Source organism: Paramormyrops kingsleyae, chromosome 24 (assembly GCF_048594095.1).
Source record: "Paramormyrops kingsleyae isolate MSU_618 chromosome 24, PKINGS_0.4, whole genome shotgun sequence".
Taxonomy (NCBI): Eukaryota; Metazoa; Chordata; class Actinopteri; order Osteoglossiformes; family Mormyridae; genus Paramormyrops; species Paramormyrops kingsleyae.
Window position 1 is genome coordinate 8,854,626 of NC_132820.1, and position 13,377 is coordinate 8,868,002.

A 13,377-nucleotide genomic window follows, 5' to 3' on the forward strand; every position below is an offset into this window, starting at 1 on the left:
GGGTATAAATAGGTCATTATGTAAATATCTTTGCTTAAATGCTGCACACACGTGGCTAAACACTCAAGTATTCTGAGAATGAAGTACATTCACACCCAAACGCCTCCGCCAATAAGATCAAAGCAGACGTTTTTAATAGTTCTTGTAATAAAAATGAAATGTAGCTTCGGGGCAACAGGTTATTGTGGCGTGACAGCCTGGATCATTGCAAACACGCTGCGTGGTTGACATCTGGTGGTCATTTGGTAGACCTGGCACAACAATATTGCACTCAGTACACAGAACTTCCACAAATAATTAATCCAAAGCGTAAAGTTATTATCCTGTAGGTCATATAAGGAATCGGAAGTTTATACACACACACACACACACACACACACACATATATATACACATATATATATATATGTGTGTGTGTGTGTGTGTGTGTGCGCGTAAATACATGTTCGCAAATATATCATTATTATTTTTGTTGTTGTTGTTGTTATGAATGTTATGAATGTTAGATGGAATAAAGCATTTTTATTAACATTACAAACACTATAAAATCCGGAACGAGTTTCATTTAAGGGAAAAGAAACCGGAGGTATTTGACTGACGGTATCCCGAAATGCACTGCTGAACCTCTGCTTGCCGAGAAAGTTGAACGGCGGGTGTATAGTGATATGTAGTGATCGCTTGTCTGCGAAAAGCGTGATTTCCTTCGGGGGCTATGAGTAGCGTAAGAACAATACTGGGATATGCAGGAATTGTTGGCGTCATCGGCGTAGGGGGCGCCCTGTGGTTTATGATGTTGCCGGGAGAAGACAGAAGGAGAGAAATGATGAAGGTATCCAGCATCGGTCTCAGCGGCTGTAAAGCATTTTAGTAGGCTGTGGGTTTCGCCTGATTAGTAACTGCTCTCTCTAATATCTGCTGTTTATTGTGCCTTTTGCTTACCTAGAAAAAGTGTGAAATGTCATTTCTTTTTATTTGACATATTTTGAAACTCGACTAACAGTATTTTAATTCACAGTGTAAATAATATCTGATAAACTCAAGAAGCTCAAGCTTCGTAACAAATCTATCCATTTTTAAAACGTCGTATTAGTAATGTAGCAGCAAAACGCATACAGATATGGATTTTATTTTGCAGTATCAGCGTGTTATGCCTTTAAGTTAGGCGACGATTTCGCTCTTGCCCCCAGAACCTGCCGGAGGCCAGCCCGATACGGATGGAGGAGACGCGGCAGAGAAACACGCTGCTGCTCCAGGCGATAAAGGAGGCGGCAGAGACCAATGAGAACGTAGCCAGACGATTTGGACATTCAAGGAATGACTGAAAAATCCATATATATGTTTAACATACTAGAGTGTTGGGAGAAACGCGTTTTGTCGAAGTGCAACACGAGCAGAAAAGCCAGCACAATCAAGGATCTGTATCTACATACACGAATTAATTTAAATGCATTAAAACACAGCTGTATCTGGTGCGGCCATCATCTATTTCCTGTTTGTGTATTTTGTGAAATATATAGTTTTTTATGTTATAAATGAGCGAATCATGCTTTGTCCGGAGTTTATAAGTATTGTCCTTTGTTGAGAGATTTTCTGAAATTAAAATGCATTGCGCAATTTTAATTGAACTGAATCGTTTGTACGCTTAAGCTATCATTTTAGGCTTCGCAATTTGCGTTTTCTTAAGTATTTGTGTAAATTAATTTTTGGCAGGTAGTGTCCTTGCTTTATTTTCAGTTTGCTGATTCCTCCTCCACTGCTGTAGGGGGCAGTATTGCGCTCGTGTGATTCCGTAAACGAGGCGAAGAAGAGGCAAAAGGTCGAATCTAAACGCGCTTCATATGTTTAAATGAAAAACTTGTATATATTTATGCAGCAGGGACGTGGACTGTTCAAGTGACAGACTGCAGAAGGTTTCGGGGAACCCTTTGTTAATGACTGTCAATGGCCGCATAGATTTGGCCAAGTTATATTTCCAAAAAGTAGGGGAATCGTTATGTGATAATGTCAGCGAGTTCTGATGAAGTCCGAGCTCCCGCGTCTCCTCCAAAAGACCAGCTTTTCGGTAACTGCTGGGGCTGTCGGCTGCTCTCCGGTGGCGGTCTGCTGCTGGCTGGGGGATACGTGTTTCAGGCCGCCCGGCGAGTAACGCGCCAAGGAGGACCGGCCTCAATGGGAACCGTGGCTCAGATTGTCTTCGCTGCTTGTGAGTCTGCATCTGCTCCTATCTCGTTTTGCATCATAGTAGCACCGATTTCTGTTTCTGTAAAGCCGGATTTTGGTAATAAGATTGTCTTTTCTTACGGGGCCTGTCATTGTTACGCATTACGCACGTGTTTCACCTGTGCGAAATTCGTATAGCTTTGACTTTTTTTTTATGGAGCCACTTACGCAGACAGTAATCGGTAATTTCCTACCTGACAGGTCTGGCCTCCTGGGGTGTCGTCCTGATTGTCGACCCAGTGGGGAAGGCAGGCAGGAAGGCATAAAGACTGCGTCCTGGTCGTCAAATTAAGCCGCCCTTCCCATGTTTCCAGGATGTGCCAACAAAGCCCTGGAAATTCAAGCTTCAACAGTTTGTACACTTTTTGCTGATTAAAGTGTCGTTTATGGACATTGTTCAGCATCTGGCGTTTTTAATTGAAATCTTAACCAAACAAAGCCTGACAATCAGTATGGCTGTAAATCTAGCTGTACAGTTTTGAGAATGCTCATCATTCAGTGGAACCTTTGTGTGCAAATAATTTGTGCCTCCAATCCTGTGGGATCACACTGCATTATTTCCTACATATCAGGAATTAAGTTTGAGATCCTTTAATAAAATTGCTCATTCCAATTGTCTGGAATGTTACAACTTCGGAAAGATGTTTGGCATGAAATGTTTTTCTTATAAAATTGAGGGTTAATTATGTTTTTCAGTTTTGTTCGCTTTGGAGAACACGAGCAACAGAATCTGGGCCTGTAAACATTTAGGAACACTTCTGCTCAATGTTTGCACAGAATGCATTAACGAAATACTGTGAAATATTGTCAGTTTAAAACCAATTGTAACTACTGTTACTTGCAAGTTAAGACACTTTTAGCTAAAAGGACATGCATGACAAATTGTGATAATGCAACTCGGGTTAAGCAGGTTGGTTTGGAGTTCAGCAGGAAGGCCATTTCGATTCAGTTTTACCGTTTATAGAGTATTAAAGTATTTAAAGTCCTGGCTGAAACACTTTTATTCATTTTAGAATACTGGAATGGAAGGTGACTACTAGGCTAAGAGATGAAACTTGTACATTCTTGTAAATATGACAGAGTAAATGAATCCTTTGGTTATCTTTCTGTAGCGTGTTTATTGCACCAAACCACACTTAAGTACCGGACAGTCCAGCATGACACGGCTGTGTTCCGCTAAGCCCCCAGCAGGCCGTATGGCGCAGTACATGCTACACGCCCTGGTGCCCGATGGGCGGCAGGAGCCCTCATTTACGAGTTGGAGTTGGGGCCCTTCTTTTTGCCGAAGGTCGGCACCACGTTGACGAAGCGCCGGTTGTACTGGATCCTCCTCTTCGCTCGGCCCGTCTTCTTCTTCTTCTTCTCCTGCTTGTCGACCTAAAGGAGGAAGTAGGAATGAGAGTCGGCCAGATCCCTGCCGTCTGCCTGACGACATCCTCTGTACTAATAAAATGACACCCCCTCAATTTATTGTCAATCGTGTTTGTTATTTTCTTTACAAGCTACAAGTAAATATGCTGTGAATTTCTGGTTTGGATTGACTGAAAAAAGGCTATTTCATTTCCTGAGTTTCTACACCTTTTCTTAGTCGAGCCTCACCTTAGGGGTCTGTCCTCTGACTTTCCCAGCTCTGGCCAGAGATCCGTGGACCTTACCTGAGAGATAATAGGAGATGGCAGAATAAGAGATACAGGACTTGACAGAAACCGTCACTCGCCTCAGTGTAGTGTCAAATAGGAAATATGCAAAGAAGCAAAGTCATTCTGCAAAACAGTCTGTAGTCCCTGTCTTCATCATCAGTTCAGTTCAGTTCAATTTTATTTATATAGCACATTTAACAACAACCGTGGTTGACCAAAGTGCTTAACAATATCTGACACTCACACATAAACTAGCCAAAAGCAATTATTATAAGTCACGATATCTCAACTCAGCTCAAAATAAAAGCCAAAGAATACAGATGGGTCTTAAGCAACGACTTAAATGTTCCAACAGTCTGAGCAGTTCTTATGTGTACAGGTAAACTATTCCACAAATTTGGTGCCACCACTGAAAAAGCTCGGTCACCTTTATTTTTTAACCTTGCTCTTGGAACATCAAGGAGCACCTGATTGGATGACCTCAGTGCTCTAGCTGGAGTATGAACATGTAAAAGCTCTGATAAATAAGCAGGTGCCAACCCATTTAAAGTCTTATAAACAAACAATAGAACCTTAAAAACAATCCTATAATGGACAGGAAGCCAGTGAAGTGAAGCTAAGACTGGGGTAATATGCTCGTACTTTTTAGTCCCAGTTAAAAGACGAGCTGCTGCATTCTGGACTAACTGTAAACGTTGAATACATGACACATCCAAACCAACATATAAAGAGTTACAGTAGTCTAGTCTAGTTGTTATAAAAGCATGAATCACACTTTCAAATTCCTTACGTGGCAAGTATGGCTTGACTTTAGCAAGCAGTCTCAGTTGAAAGAAACTGGCTTTTACAACAGAACTAATCTGTTTTTCAAATTTAAGATCACTGTCAAAAATCACACCAAGATTCCTAATAAAAGGACGAACATACCAACCTAAATCATGCAGTGCAGTGATGTTTTAAACCCTCTGATCTAATTCAGAACTGTGCTTTAAATGTTTTTATGCAACTTACGTAGAATTTTTGATGTGTGGTATTCATATTCATATAATTATTGTGTATAAAAAATCTGCATTCCAATATGGATACAAAATAAATACATTAGAATTTAGAGATCAGTGATCATTGTTGACACACCACAGTGCACAACAACGAAACGTGTCCTCTGCATTTGACCCATATGTGACATTGTGACATAGCAGGGGGCAGCTAATTCAGCACCCAGGGAGCAGTGCTTGGGGGCGGTACCTTGCTCAGGGTACCTCAGTGGTACCTTGCTGGTTGGGGATTTGAACCAGCAATCTTTCAATTACAAGTGCACTTCCCTAACCATTAAGCCACCACTGCCCACAATGAGGACAATTGGATGCAATTAGGACAGGAAACAATGTCACAATGAGGGGCTTGTGCCTAAGGAGTATGTTATGATAAGTGACAGCTCACCTCCCAGCAAGCGGAGAGTGACCTCAAGAGTGCTGAACTCCTCAAGGCAGACCTGACCAATCAGATCGTCATCATGCAGAGGAGCCCCACCCAGCGAAATCACCTGATCTGCACAGGCCACACCCTCCAAAGCCTCAATTTGAGCCTGGGAAAAAAAACAAATGTCACCCAAACAGCAGACTTCACTAATGGATCATCACTATGCATTAAACCAATCAGAACTGAAAGTGACCAGCCCTGACCAAACTGGGCAGTGGGGAAAACTAGATTTATTATTGAAGGCAAAATCAATAGCATGATTTCCAAGATTTCTGAGGATTACATCTGAACTTTACTTGGATTGCAAACATTTTTACTGGTGCTTGATTAGTAATTAAAAGCAAACACTATAATACACTGATTAACTGAAATTCTATTTGTATTTTTTTAAATAAATTTGTCCATTTCATAAAAATAATCAGATTCAAACACCATTGGTACTACAACCATAACATAACACACACACACACACACACACACCAATTTATAAACACAAGCAAGTGAAAAATGCATCATAAATTTGTTGCTATCCAACGAATTACTTTCCATGATTTAAAACCACAAGTTTATGCAGAAGGTACCTTGATGTGAGCGACGGTCTGCTTATCAGACACCTCTAGGGTGTGCAAGCTCTGAGACTGTACGAACAGCTGCATTGTCGACCTGAGTGGTTAGAAACAGCATGTTGACACATACAGGCGGAAAAAAAAGCAACATTAATGACTTCTAAATGTTATTTAACACAGATACACTAATCATAGTGTAATCATTATAAGTTATTGATTTTGCAACATTTGCTTATCTTTGCTACCAGTGAGTACAAGTATTTTCCATGGCTGAACATGTGTTTTTGCCATTACTTTTCAGTGCCATATACTTAAAATACAATCAAATAATTACAGGTGGGTAACATCGGTCGAGTTACAAAGATGACTACTTAAGCACTTATTTGACAGGTATACAACCATTTCACAATGGAATAAAATCAACTAAAAATATGCACTGGCGGACAAGTCATTAATTCTGTAAACTATATGTAAGAAAAATGCCAAAATATAATTAAACTACAGTTAACAGCACAAGTACAGTTGTGGCTAAAACTAATGCTATACAAGGCGCTAAAAGCTATCAACCTCTTACCAAAACTTTAAGAAAAGTCATCAATAGCATGACTTCTACATGGAAAGTGGTTTGGTATGCGTTTTCTTTTATCCTTTGTGCAAAATAATAACAGTGTATAAATTTATCTATCGCCGGCGCACCGCATATGGCCGACAGCTAGCAATGCTAAACTGCTAAGTACCTATTATAAGTACATATTAGGGACTTTCCTCTTAGGGTTTCGGGTGTATTACAACAATAATTTGATGTGAGAGCGTTTTTGTTATAGTATAATGCAGTGTTTCTCCCTGTATTTATATAATTTCATCCAGAACACGAGGCCGCACTCACTCGCCAACTTGTCGCCGTAGACGGAGGATCGAAAAGGCCGACGGCAGCCAGGCGCATGCGCAAAACCGGGGAAATATCTGATTATTTCATGACATGGAATTATGAATATAAATGTTCATTTAGAATTAAGAATGTAAATAATTGCGTTGATTTGAGGCTACATTACACTGTCAGCGTGATGAATACACAAATATTAGAAACACAGAACCTTTGAAAGCAGATTGTAACTGTCCTCAGTTGGAGTGTCAATAAAGTTGAGCGAAACTGAGAGGCCCGCCCTCTATGGGCCCGCGTCGTGACCTTCCTGCTCGGAGTTTGGGGTCCAACATGTCGGCGTCTGTAGTAAACATGCTCACACGAATGTGTGCGACGATCAAGCCAGCTTACGTGTGGTTAAGCCCCGTTGGCGTTGTACCGAGTGCGATGGGGCGCTTACGGGTGAGTGACTGAGGAAGACATCCTTTAATTGTCATTATAAGTAATGTAACTTTAGTAGGCTAAGTAGGTAAAAATGCTAATGTGGATTTGCAGGTTGTATGTGATGTAAAGTAACAAGTGTAGGAAAACCACTACACTTTTGGATGCCGTAATTCTTAATCATCCACACAACATACCTAGAGAGATACCTGATTGCACATCGGCGTGTATTGCTATTTGAGTGCATGAGAATGACAGGAATGTTTGTGTGTGTCACCAAACTGCTCTTAAAGGTACACTACGTAGTACATTATCTGAATGAAAATACAGATGACTGAGATGATCAAGAAGAGTACAGTGCTTAAGGAATTTTTGCTTTTTGACTACTTATATGGACGTGAGATTGGGTCCTGACCTGTTCTCCGTTTAAATCAGTTTTAAATTAGTACAGTTTGTGAGTCACCTGTTTTTACAATTCGAGGTTTTAATGTATGGGTTAATTATAATATATGGATTAATGATGTGTGTTCAAAGTTACTTTGTCATCAGCAGCTTCATACATGTACAAAGAGTGATGATAAGAGTACACTTAACATACACGTAGTTTGTATATGCAGTTTAGAGGAATTTAAAGAGAGACAGTCCAGATATTAGTGTGCGTTCAGAGTGAATTAAACCAATCACTTTTCTGCTTGTGTGCAAAATTAACTCTAGAATAAGATCTCCCGCAGACCAATTTTCCCCTTAAAAAAATAATTTTCTCTGTCGTTCATACTTTTTGGTAGCAAAAACCATTGTGATGTAAAGTTTGAGCATTGTTGTTTTCATTCTGTCTTGGAAATCAGATGGCTAGCAGCAGTACTGCGGAACAAAAAAGTGCAGTTGTGGAGTCAACAGAGGAATACAAATATGTAGAGCGACTGATCCCGCCCACTAAGATTCCGACTCCACCTCTTCATGATGGCCCCGCCCCCTCTGGATGGAGGCCTCCATCAGGTAAAGATTGGTTGAAGGATCTGGCGAATAGACTGCCATATAAAACATGTCATTACATTTCACATTTTTCATCTCCAGCAGTTACTCCAGATCTGCCTTACATGGTCCGCCGCTCCCGCCTGCACAATGTGCCGGTCTACACAGACCTCACGCATGGCAACCGGAAGACAACGCTGCTGCGCAAGATTGAGGGCGACATCTGGGCAAGTAGAACAACTGCTCTGCTCTGTTTCCCTGACAGTGCTGGCCTCTCTCAATAAATGACCAAATTATGTTTTGCGATTGAAAGTTTTGTCATCATTAGACTTGATTAAATGCAGAGTATGGAAAATGTTTATATTTGATCTCATGAACTGTTATTCAAAACATTGCTAGGACTGCAAACTTAAATAATGCAGCATCATTGCTTTTGGATAGAACATAAAAATAATGAGCAAGACATTGGTTGGTGAATCATCTGAATTTGTAGCCTTATTTCTCAAATTAGACCTTCCGCCCTCAAGTTGGGCTGGACAATCCTACTATCTTTTTAGAAACTGAATTGCTGCAGCTCTTTCATGGATGTTAATTGAAGGGTTTTCGTCTTGATTGGACAGGCCTTGGAGAATGATGTTAAGGAGTATCTGGTACAGCTGACTGGCAAAATCCCGCTCACGCAAGTCAACGAGGTCACCATGAGCATTCGGATCAAAGGACACTTTGACAAGGAGCTGAAGGAATGGTTGTTGGAGAAAGGGTTCTGAGGACAGCATTTCTGAAGATGCAGAAGATGAATGAAAATTCTTATGGGACTTTTTTTTGTAAATAATAATACTGTGTTTATCATTTCTGGAAAAGCTTATTGCTTGATTAAAACAAGCCTTTTTAAATCTGGAGTGTTACCAGCACATTTGGGTGATTTTGTTCCCCCCAAATTTAAGTTGTAAGACTGATTAGTGTGGATAATGTTAAATTCCTCAATGGCTCAAACAGTGAGCACTTGAAGATTCCAGTGTAGACTGAGTGATGAGATGTCCTGCAGAGATGGAATAATCACATTTCATCCTGGGGGAGGGGGGCACTGTACTTTGGCTTGAAAATCTCTGCTGCTTTATATTACTTGAGCACAGGGGTATATTACTTGAGAAACCTGGGGTTACATTTCAAGTCTTAAACATAAGTGCATCGGACTCATTTCCAGGGTTGGGGCCATTCCGGAATGCATTCATCAACAGTCCAAATCAGGAAATGGAACTGGAGTTGGGGGAAAAAAATCATGGGGATCAGAATTGGAATTGAATTTGAATTTCAGGGGGATTTAAATTCTTACTCTAGTTCCATTTCCTGATTTGGATTGGAATTGACGAATGCATTCCGGAATGGCCCCGACCCTGCTCATTACAGGTTTGTTTCATTATGGCTGGATTTTACACCTCATACAAGTTAAGCAGAGTTGTTATATCTTTGAGATGGTATTTTAATAATCTCTTGCATAAAACTTACCTCCTAATGGATGCTTATGTATCACGTTTCAAAGGATGCCACAACCTCCAGGAATGTGACCAGCAGATTCACCTGTCATGAATCTGTTTGTAAAATGGAGTAAATGGAACGAAATTCGGAGTGCTGACAACCTTTTGACTACAAGTGTGGAGATCGTTATCACCTCTAGTGGTGCAAGTGGTTAGTGTGTAGTTTTTATAACATCAGTATGAGCAGATCAATGCAGAGATAGAGGATTGGATTCACACCTGGAGCAAAATCTTTACCTCCACTATTTGGATGAGAGGTGGAACGTCTTCAAGAAATTGAAAAAGAAGTCCAGTTGCCTTCCATTCAAGCCCTTAAGATTATGTCATGGACGACTGAGAACCTACACAGACCTATAAGACCACTGTCTGAGCCTCTGCCATGGCTCCATATGTGTGCAGCTTGCATGTTCTATCTGTTGCCATTGGGTTTCCGCCAGGTACTCCAGTTGCGCCCTAAAAACATGCTGAGCCTAATCAGAGTTGCAAAACTGGCTATTGGTATGCATGTGTGTGTGCCCTGCGATGGGTTGGCACTCCATCCTGGGTTGTTCCCTGCGTTGACATGACCCCAAATTGGACAAGTGGTTACAAAAAATGGATGGATGGATGCCTGCTAAATAAAAATGAATATGCTAAGTGCACATGTGCAAAGGAAAACCCCCCATTGTAAACAGAAAGGGCACAGGGACACTACCTTAGTAAAACACCAATAAAGAAACAAAAACAAACGTGGTGAGAACGAGATTTTATGGCTGATGACGAAGTTCTCGTAAATACAAATGTTCCGCACCAAATTATACGCACTAGAGTTTCAGAGTAGATTTATCACGTATTTTTTGTTTTCAAAACAGCCAACGCCGTTGCATTCGTTACTGGCGTTAGCAATTTCACAAGGCTGGTAAGCAAGCCAATTAAGTCTCTGTAGTGAGAGTGGGATGGAGTATGCAGCGTGCTGATAATATTGGGACGCGACTGACACGTTTTTACGACAGTATTTTTTTACGACAGTTTATGCACATGGCCGTATATGCCGTACCGACATAAAGTCGAGATTAGTCGTTGTAAGTACTGTATAAAATATTTCAATTATAATCTGCACAAAATACCAAAGTTTAGTTTGTTTTATTAATTGCGACTTGACATTGTAATAGCCTGGAACTGCATATAATGGCCAGAGTGAGGTTCGTTTTCTTAGCTAGCAGTTAGCTGGTTGGTAAATTGATGCATCAGGGTTAACATGTTAAAGTCGTTAGCTTACTTAAACGATTAAAAGAACAGTAATAATAATGTCATAATGGCTACCGTATATCTACATTAAAATCCGACGTTAAAAATTGCAGCGACTTTAAATGCGTACTGTGGCAATAACGAATACTGTGGCTGCGTGTTAGCAGTAGTTGTATGTCTTCAGAATCTAACCACGTTAAACTCTTTCAGAGTTCTGTTGAATGTGATTGTATATATGTATTCGCTTAATGACCTTTAATCATAATCTCAGACTTTATATGGTATTTACATTCTCGCCCCAAACACGTCATATTTCTTTTGTACATACGTGCTCACAATAGTTAACTACGGTGGCTCGCTAGTTCACTAACTGTTGACTATATTCTTTGCCTTTTATCAAAATTTTAGATCCTTTGAGCAACTGCCGATGTGGCCAAATCACCCCAACATGAACCCTGTGCTGAGGAGGGGAATGCCGGCTTGTGTGAGAACCCTGCTGACGGACATTGAACCTAAAGGCGAGCATCGGTACTGGAGTGCAGAAGATGAGGAGGAGGAGGTGGACCCAGTTGACAGAGACGGGATTTCGCTGCCCAGGAGAGGGACTACCAAGCCTGGGGAACTTTTGGCACCTGCTGGCAGGACAGAGGCAGGTGGAATGAAGGACAGTGATTCGGGAATGCCGGATAGAATGTGCGGACTGTGTTTAAAAGAACCTCTGCGTTATACCTGCCCGCGATGTAACGTGCCCTACTGCAGCGTGGCGTGCTATAGAAGCCCCACCCACTCCGTCTGCTCGGAGGAGTTCTACAAGGAGTCCGTCATGCAGGAGCTGAAGAGGACGGGGAGTACAGAACAGGAAGGGAGGAGACAGATGCAGGAGATCTTACTGAGGCTGAGAGAAAGGGAGAATGAAGAAGAAGGAGAGATGGAACAGATGCTGAAGGAGCTGGAGGAGGAAGGACATGGAGGTGCAGAAGATAACCGACAAATTCTGGATCATCTGTCACGGCTGGCAGAGATTCAGGCATCAGGGGCGGGGAACGCAGAGGAGATAGAGGCTATATTAAATAATCTCAGGGACTTTGGGGAGGGTGGTGTGGCAAGGGAGCAGGCAGAAGAGATTACTGCAGGAAAAGAAGATGTAGAGGAAGGTGATGAAGAGAGGGAAGAGGATTTAGCAGACAGGCTGTCAGGGTTGGATCTGGACTCTCTCTCAGAGGAGCAGCTGTGGACTCTGTTGCCCCAGCAGGATAAGGAGAAGTTTAAGGAGCTGGTGAAAGGGGGAGCCATCGGGGGCCTGGTGCCCCTGTGGAGGCCCTGGTGGGAGACGCATGAGCAGGGGAAGGGGGCCCTGATGGAGGTGCTGGGAGATGTTATAGAGCAGGAGGCGCAGAGTGAGACCGTGGAGCAGGGCAACACTGTAGTGAGGGAAGGAGGAGCTGACAGCTTAGAAGTGCTACAGGGAGAGGCGGAGGGAAAAAAGAGGAGCGCAAGGGAGAAGATAAAAAGCAAGGTGAGATGCAAGCCTGCTTTAAATGAAGACGAGATGGAGACGGACAATGCTAATGAGACGGATAGGACCAAGAGCGTTTCAGAGAGGCGAGATGCTGAGGGGACCAGACCTTCAGCGGTACCGGGCCGTAAGAGGACGCACAGCCCCAACACGGACGGCGTCCCCCCTGTGAGCAAGAAGATCCCGCCTCTGCGCTCCCTGTCCTCTAATGCCTCTCCGTTGGTGCGCTACAGCTTGGTTAACGCCCTATACGGCTACACCTTCTCCCTGTGCCTCTTCAATGGGGATCTCTCGGAGTCTGACCTAGTCCAGGAGTTCTGCCAAGTGGCGCTGGCTGTTTCTGAGTCTCTGAGCTCTAACCGGGTCTTTGGCTCTCTACGGGAGGCCCTGGATGGGGGCGCCGCGGCCGTGGTGGAGGGTGGGTACGCAGAACGGGGCGACACGGCAACCGCAGCCAAGACGACGGAGGCTGTGGCCCACATTCTGACTGGGAGGAGCAAGCAAGACCCAATCGGATACTCCTTAGCCGCGCTGTCTCAGCTACGTGTGACTTTAACGAAGGCCAGGGGGGCTCTGTCCAAGGAGGGCGACAACGGCCAAACCAGGAGGAAGTATTTCGCTGCAGGAAAGAAATGCGAGTTTTTGCAGGCCTGGGTCAAAGAGGATGGTCAGGAAGTGACAGCTCTGGCCCGGGCAGTGTGGGCGGAGCTTAGCAGGAGCGAGGGGGAGAGGGAGACTCTGGAGAAGGAGAAAACGGAGGTAGAGAACAGGTGGAGCAAAGGACAGGGCCGGAAGAAGGGGGCGATGATTGTAGAGCTTGATTAATTCATGACGATCAAGATTCATTCGCAGTATATGGACATTAAAATAGCTCATGAACAGTGCCGTCAGTCTCTTGATTTTCTGATTTATTACGAAC

General features: G+C 42.8%; 4 protein-coding genes across 5 annotated transcripts; 3 read left to right on the top strand and 1 right to left on the bottom strand.

The window, feature by feature from the left end:
• The first annotated feature begins 588 nt into the window (after window positions 1-588).
• uqcc3 (ubiquinol-cytochrome c reductase complex assembly factor 3) lies at window positions 589-1,625 on the top strand. Its single transcript, XM_023795122.1, has 2 exons — window positions 589-829; window positions 1,188-1,625. Exons 1-2 carry the CDS (start codon window positions 713-715, stop codon window positions 1,320-1,322), a joined length of 252 nt encoding a protein of 83 aa, XP_023650890.1. The 5' UTR covers window positions 589-712; the 3' UTR covers window positions 1,323-1,625.
• Window positions 1,626-3,313: 1,688 nt separating this feature from the next.
• faub (FAU ubiquitin like and ribosomal protein S30 fusion b) lies at window positions 3,314-6,933 on the bottom strand. The gene is made up of 5 exons (XM_023795121.2): window positions 6,792-6,933; window positions 5,921-6,002; window positions 5,301-5,445; window positions 3,820-3,875; window positions 3,314-3,597 (listed from the first exon to the last, which is right to left on the bottom strand). The coding sequence occupies exons 2-5, from the start codon at window positions 5,993-5,995 to the stop codon at window positions 3,472-3,474; spliced, it is 402 nt and encodes a 133-aa protein (XP_023650889.2). The 5' UTR covers window positions 5,996-6,002; window positions 6,792-6,933; the 3' UTR covers window positions 3,314-3,471.
• A 119-nt stretch (window positions 6,934-7,052) lies between these two features.
• On the top strand, window positions 7,053-9,079 carry mrpl49 (mitochondrial ribosomal protein L49). The gene is made up of 4 exons (XM_023795120.2): window positions 7,053-7,229; window positions 8,054-8,204; window positions 8,283-8,407; window positions 8,801-9,079. The coding sequence occupies exons 1-4, from the start codon at window positions 7,074-7,076 to the stop codon at window positions 8,945-8,947; spliced, it is 579 nt and encodes a 192-aa protein (XP_023650888.2). The 5' UTR covers window positions 7,053-7,073; the 3' UTR covers window positions 8,948-9,079.
• Window positions 9,080-10,690: 1,611 nt separating this feature from the next.
• znhit2 (zinc finger, HIT-type containing 2) lies at window positions 10,691-13,348 on the top strand. Of its 2 annotated transcripts, none has more exons than XM_023795133.2 (2): window positions 10,691-10,776; window positions 11,351-13,348. In XM_023795133.2, exon 2 carries the CDS (start codon window positions 11,370-11,372, stop codon window positions 13,281-13,283), a length of 1,914 nt encoding a protein of 637 aa, XP_023650901.2. In that variant the 5' UTR covers window positions 10,691-10,776; window positions 11,351-11,369; the 3' UTR covers window positions 13,284-13,348. The 2 variants fall into 2 exon arrangements, with proteins under 2 accessions (XP_023650901.2, XP_023650900.2); XM_023795132.2 differs by lacking the exon at window positions 10,691-10,776 and adding an exon at window positions 10,790-10,896.
• The last annotated feature ends 29 nt before the right edge of the window (window positions 13,349-13,377 follow it).

Coding starts and splice junctions, on each gene's coding strand:
- uqcc3 (XM_023795122.1), top strand. CDS start 713: ATGAGTAGCGTAAGAACAATACTGGGATATGCAGGAATTGTTGGCGTC. Junction 830..1,187: donor GAAGGAGAGAAATGATGAAG/GTATCCAGCATC, acceptor TCTTGCCCCCAG/AACCTGCCGGAGGCCAGCCC.
- faub (XM_023795121.2), bottom strand. CDS start 5,995: ATGCAGCTGTTCGTACAGTCTCAGAGCTTGCACACCCTAGAGGTGTCT. Junction 5,446..5,920: donor AGACCGTCGCTCACATCAAG/GTACCTTCTGCA, acceptor TTTTTTTCCCAG/GCTCAAATTGAGGCTTTGGA. Junction 3,876..5,300: donor CACTCTCCGCTTGCTGGGAG/GTGAGCTGTCAC, acceptor ATTATCTCTCAG/GTAAGGTCCACGGATCTCTG.
- mrpl49 (XM_023795120.2), top strand. CDS start 7,074: ATGGGCCCGCGTCGTGACCTTCCTGCTCGGAGTTTGGGGTCCAACATG. Junction 7,230..8,053: donor GTGCGATGGGGCGCTTACGG/GTGAGTGACTGA, acceptor CTTGGAAATCAG/ATGGCTAGCAGCAGTACTGC. Junction 8,408..8,800: donor AGATTGAGGGCGACATCTGG/GCAAGTAGAACA, acceptor TTGATTGGACAG/GCCTTGGAGAATGATGTTAA.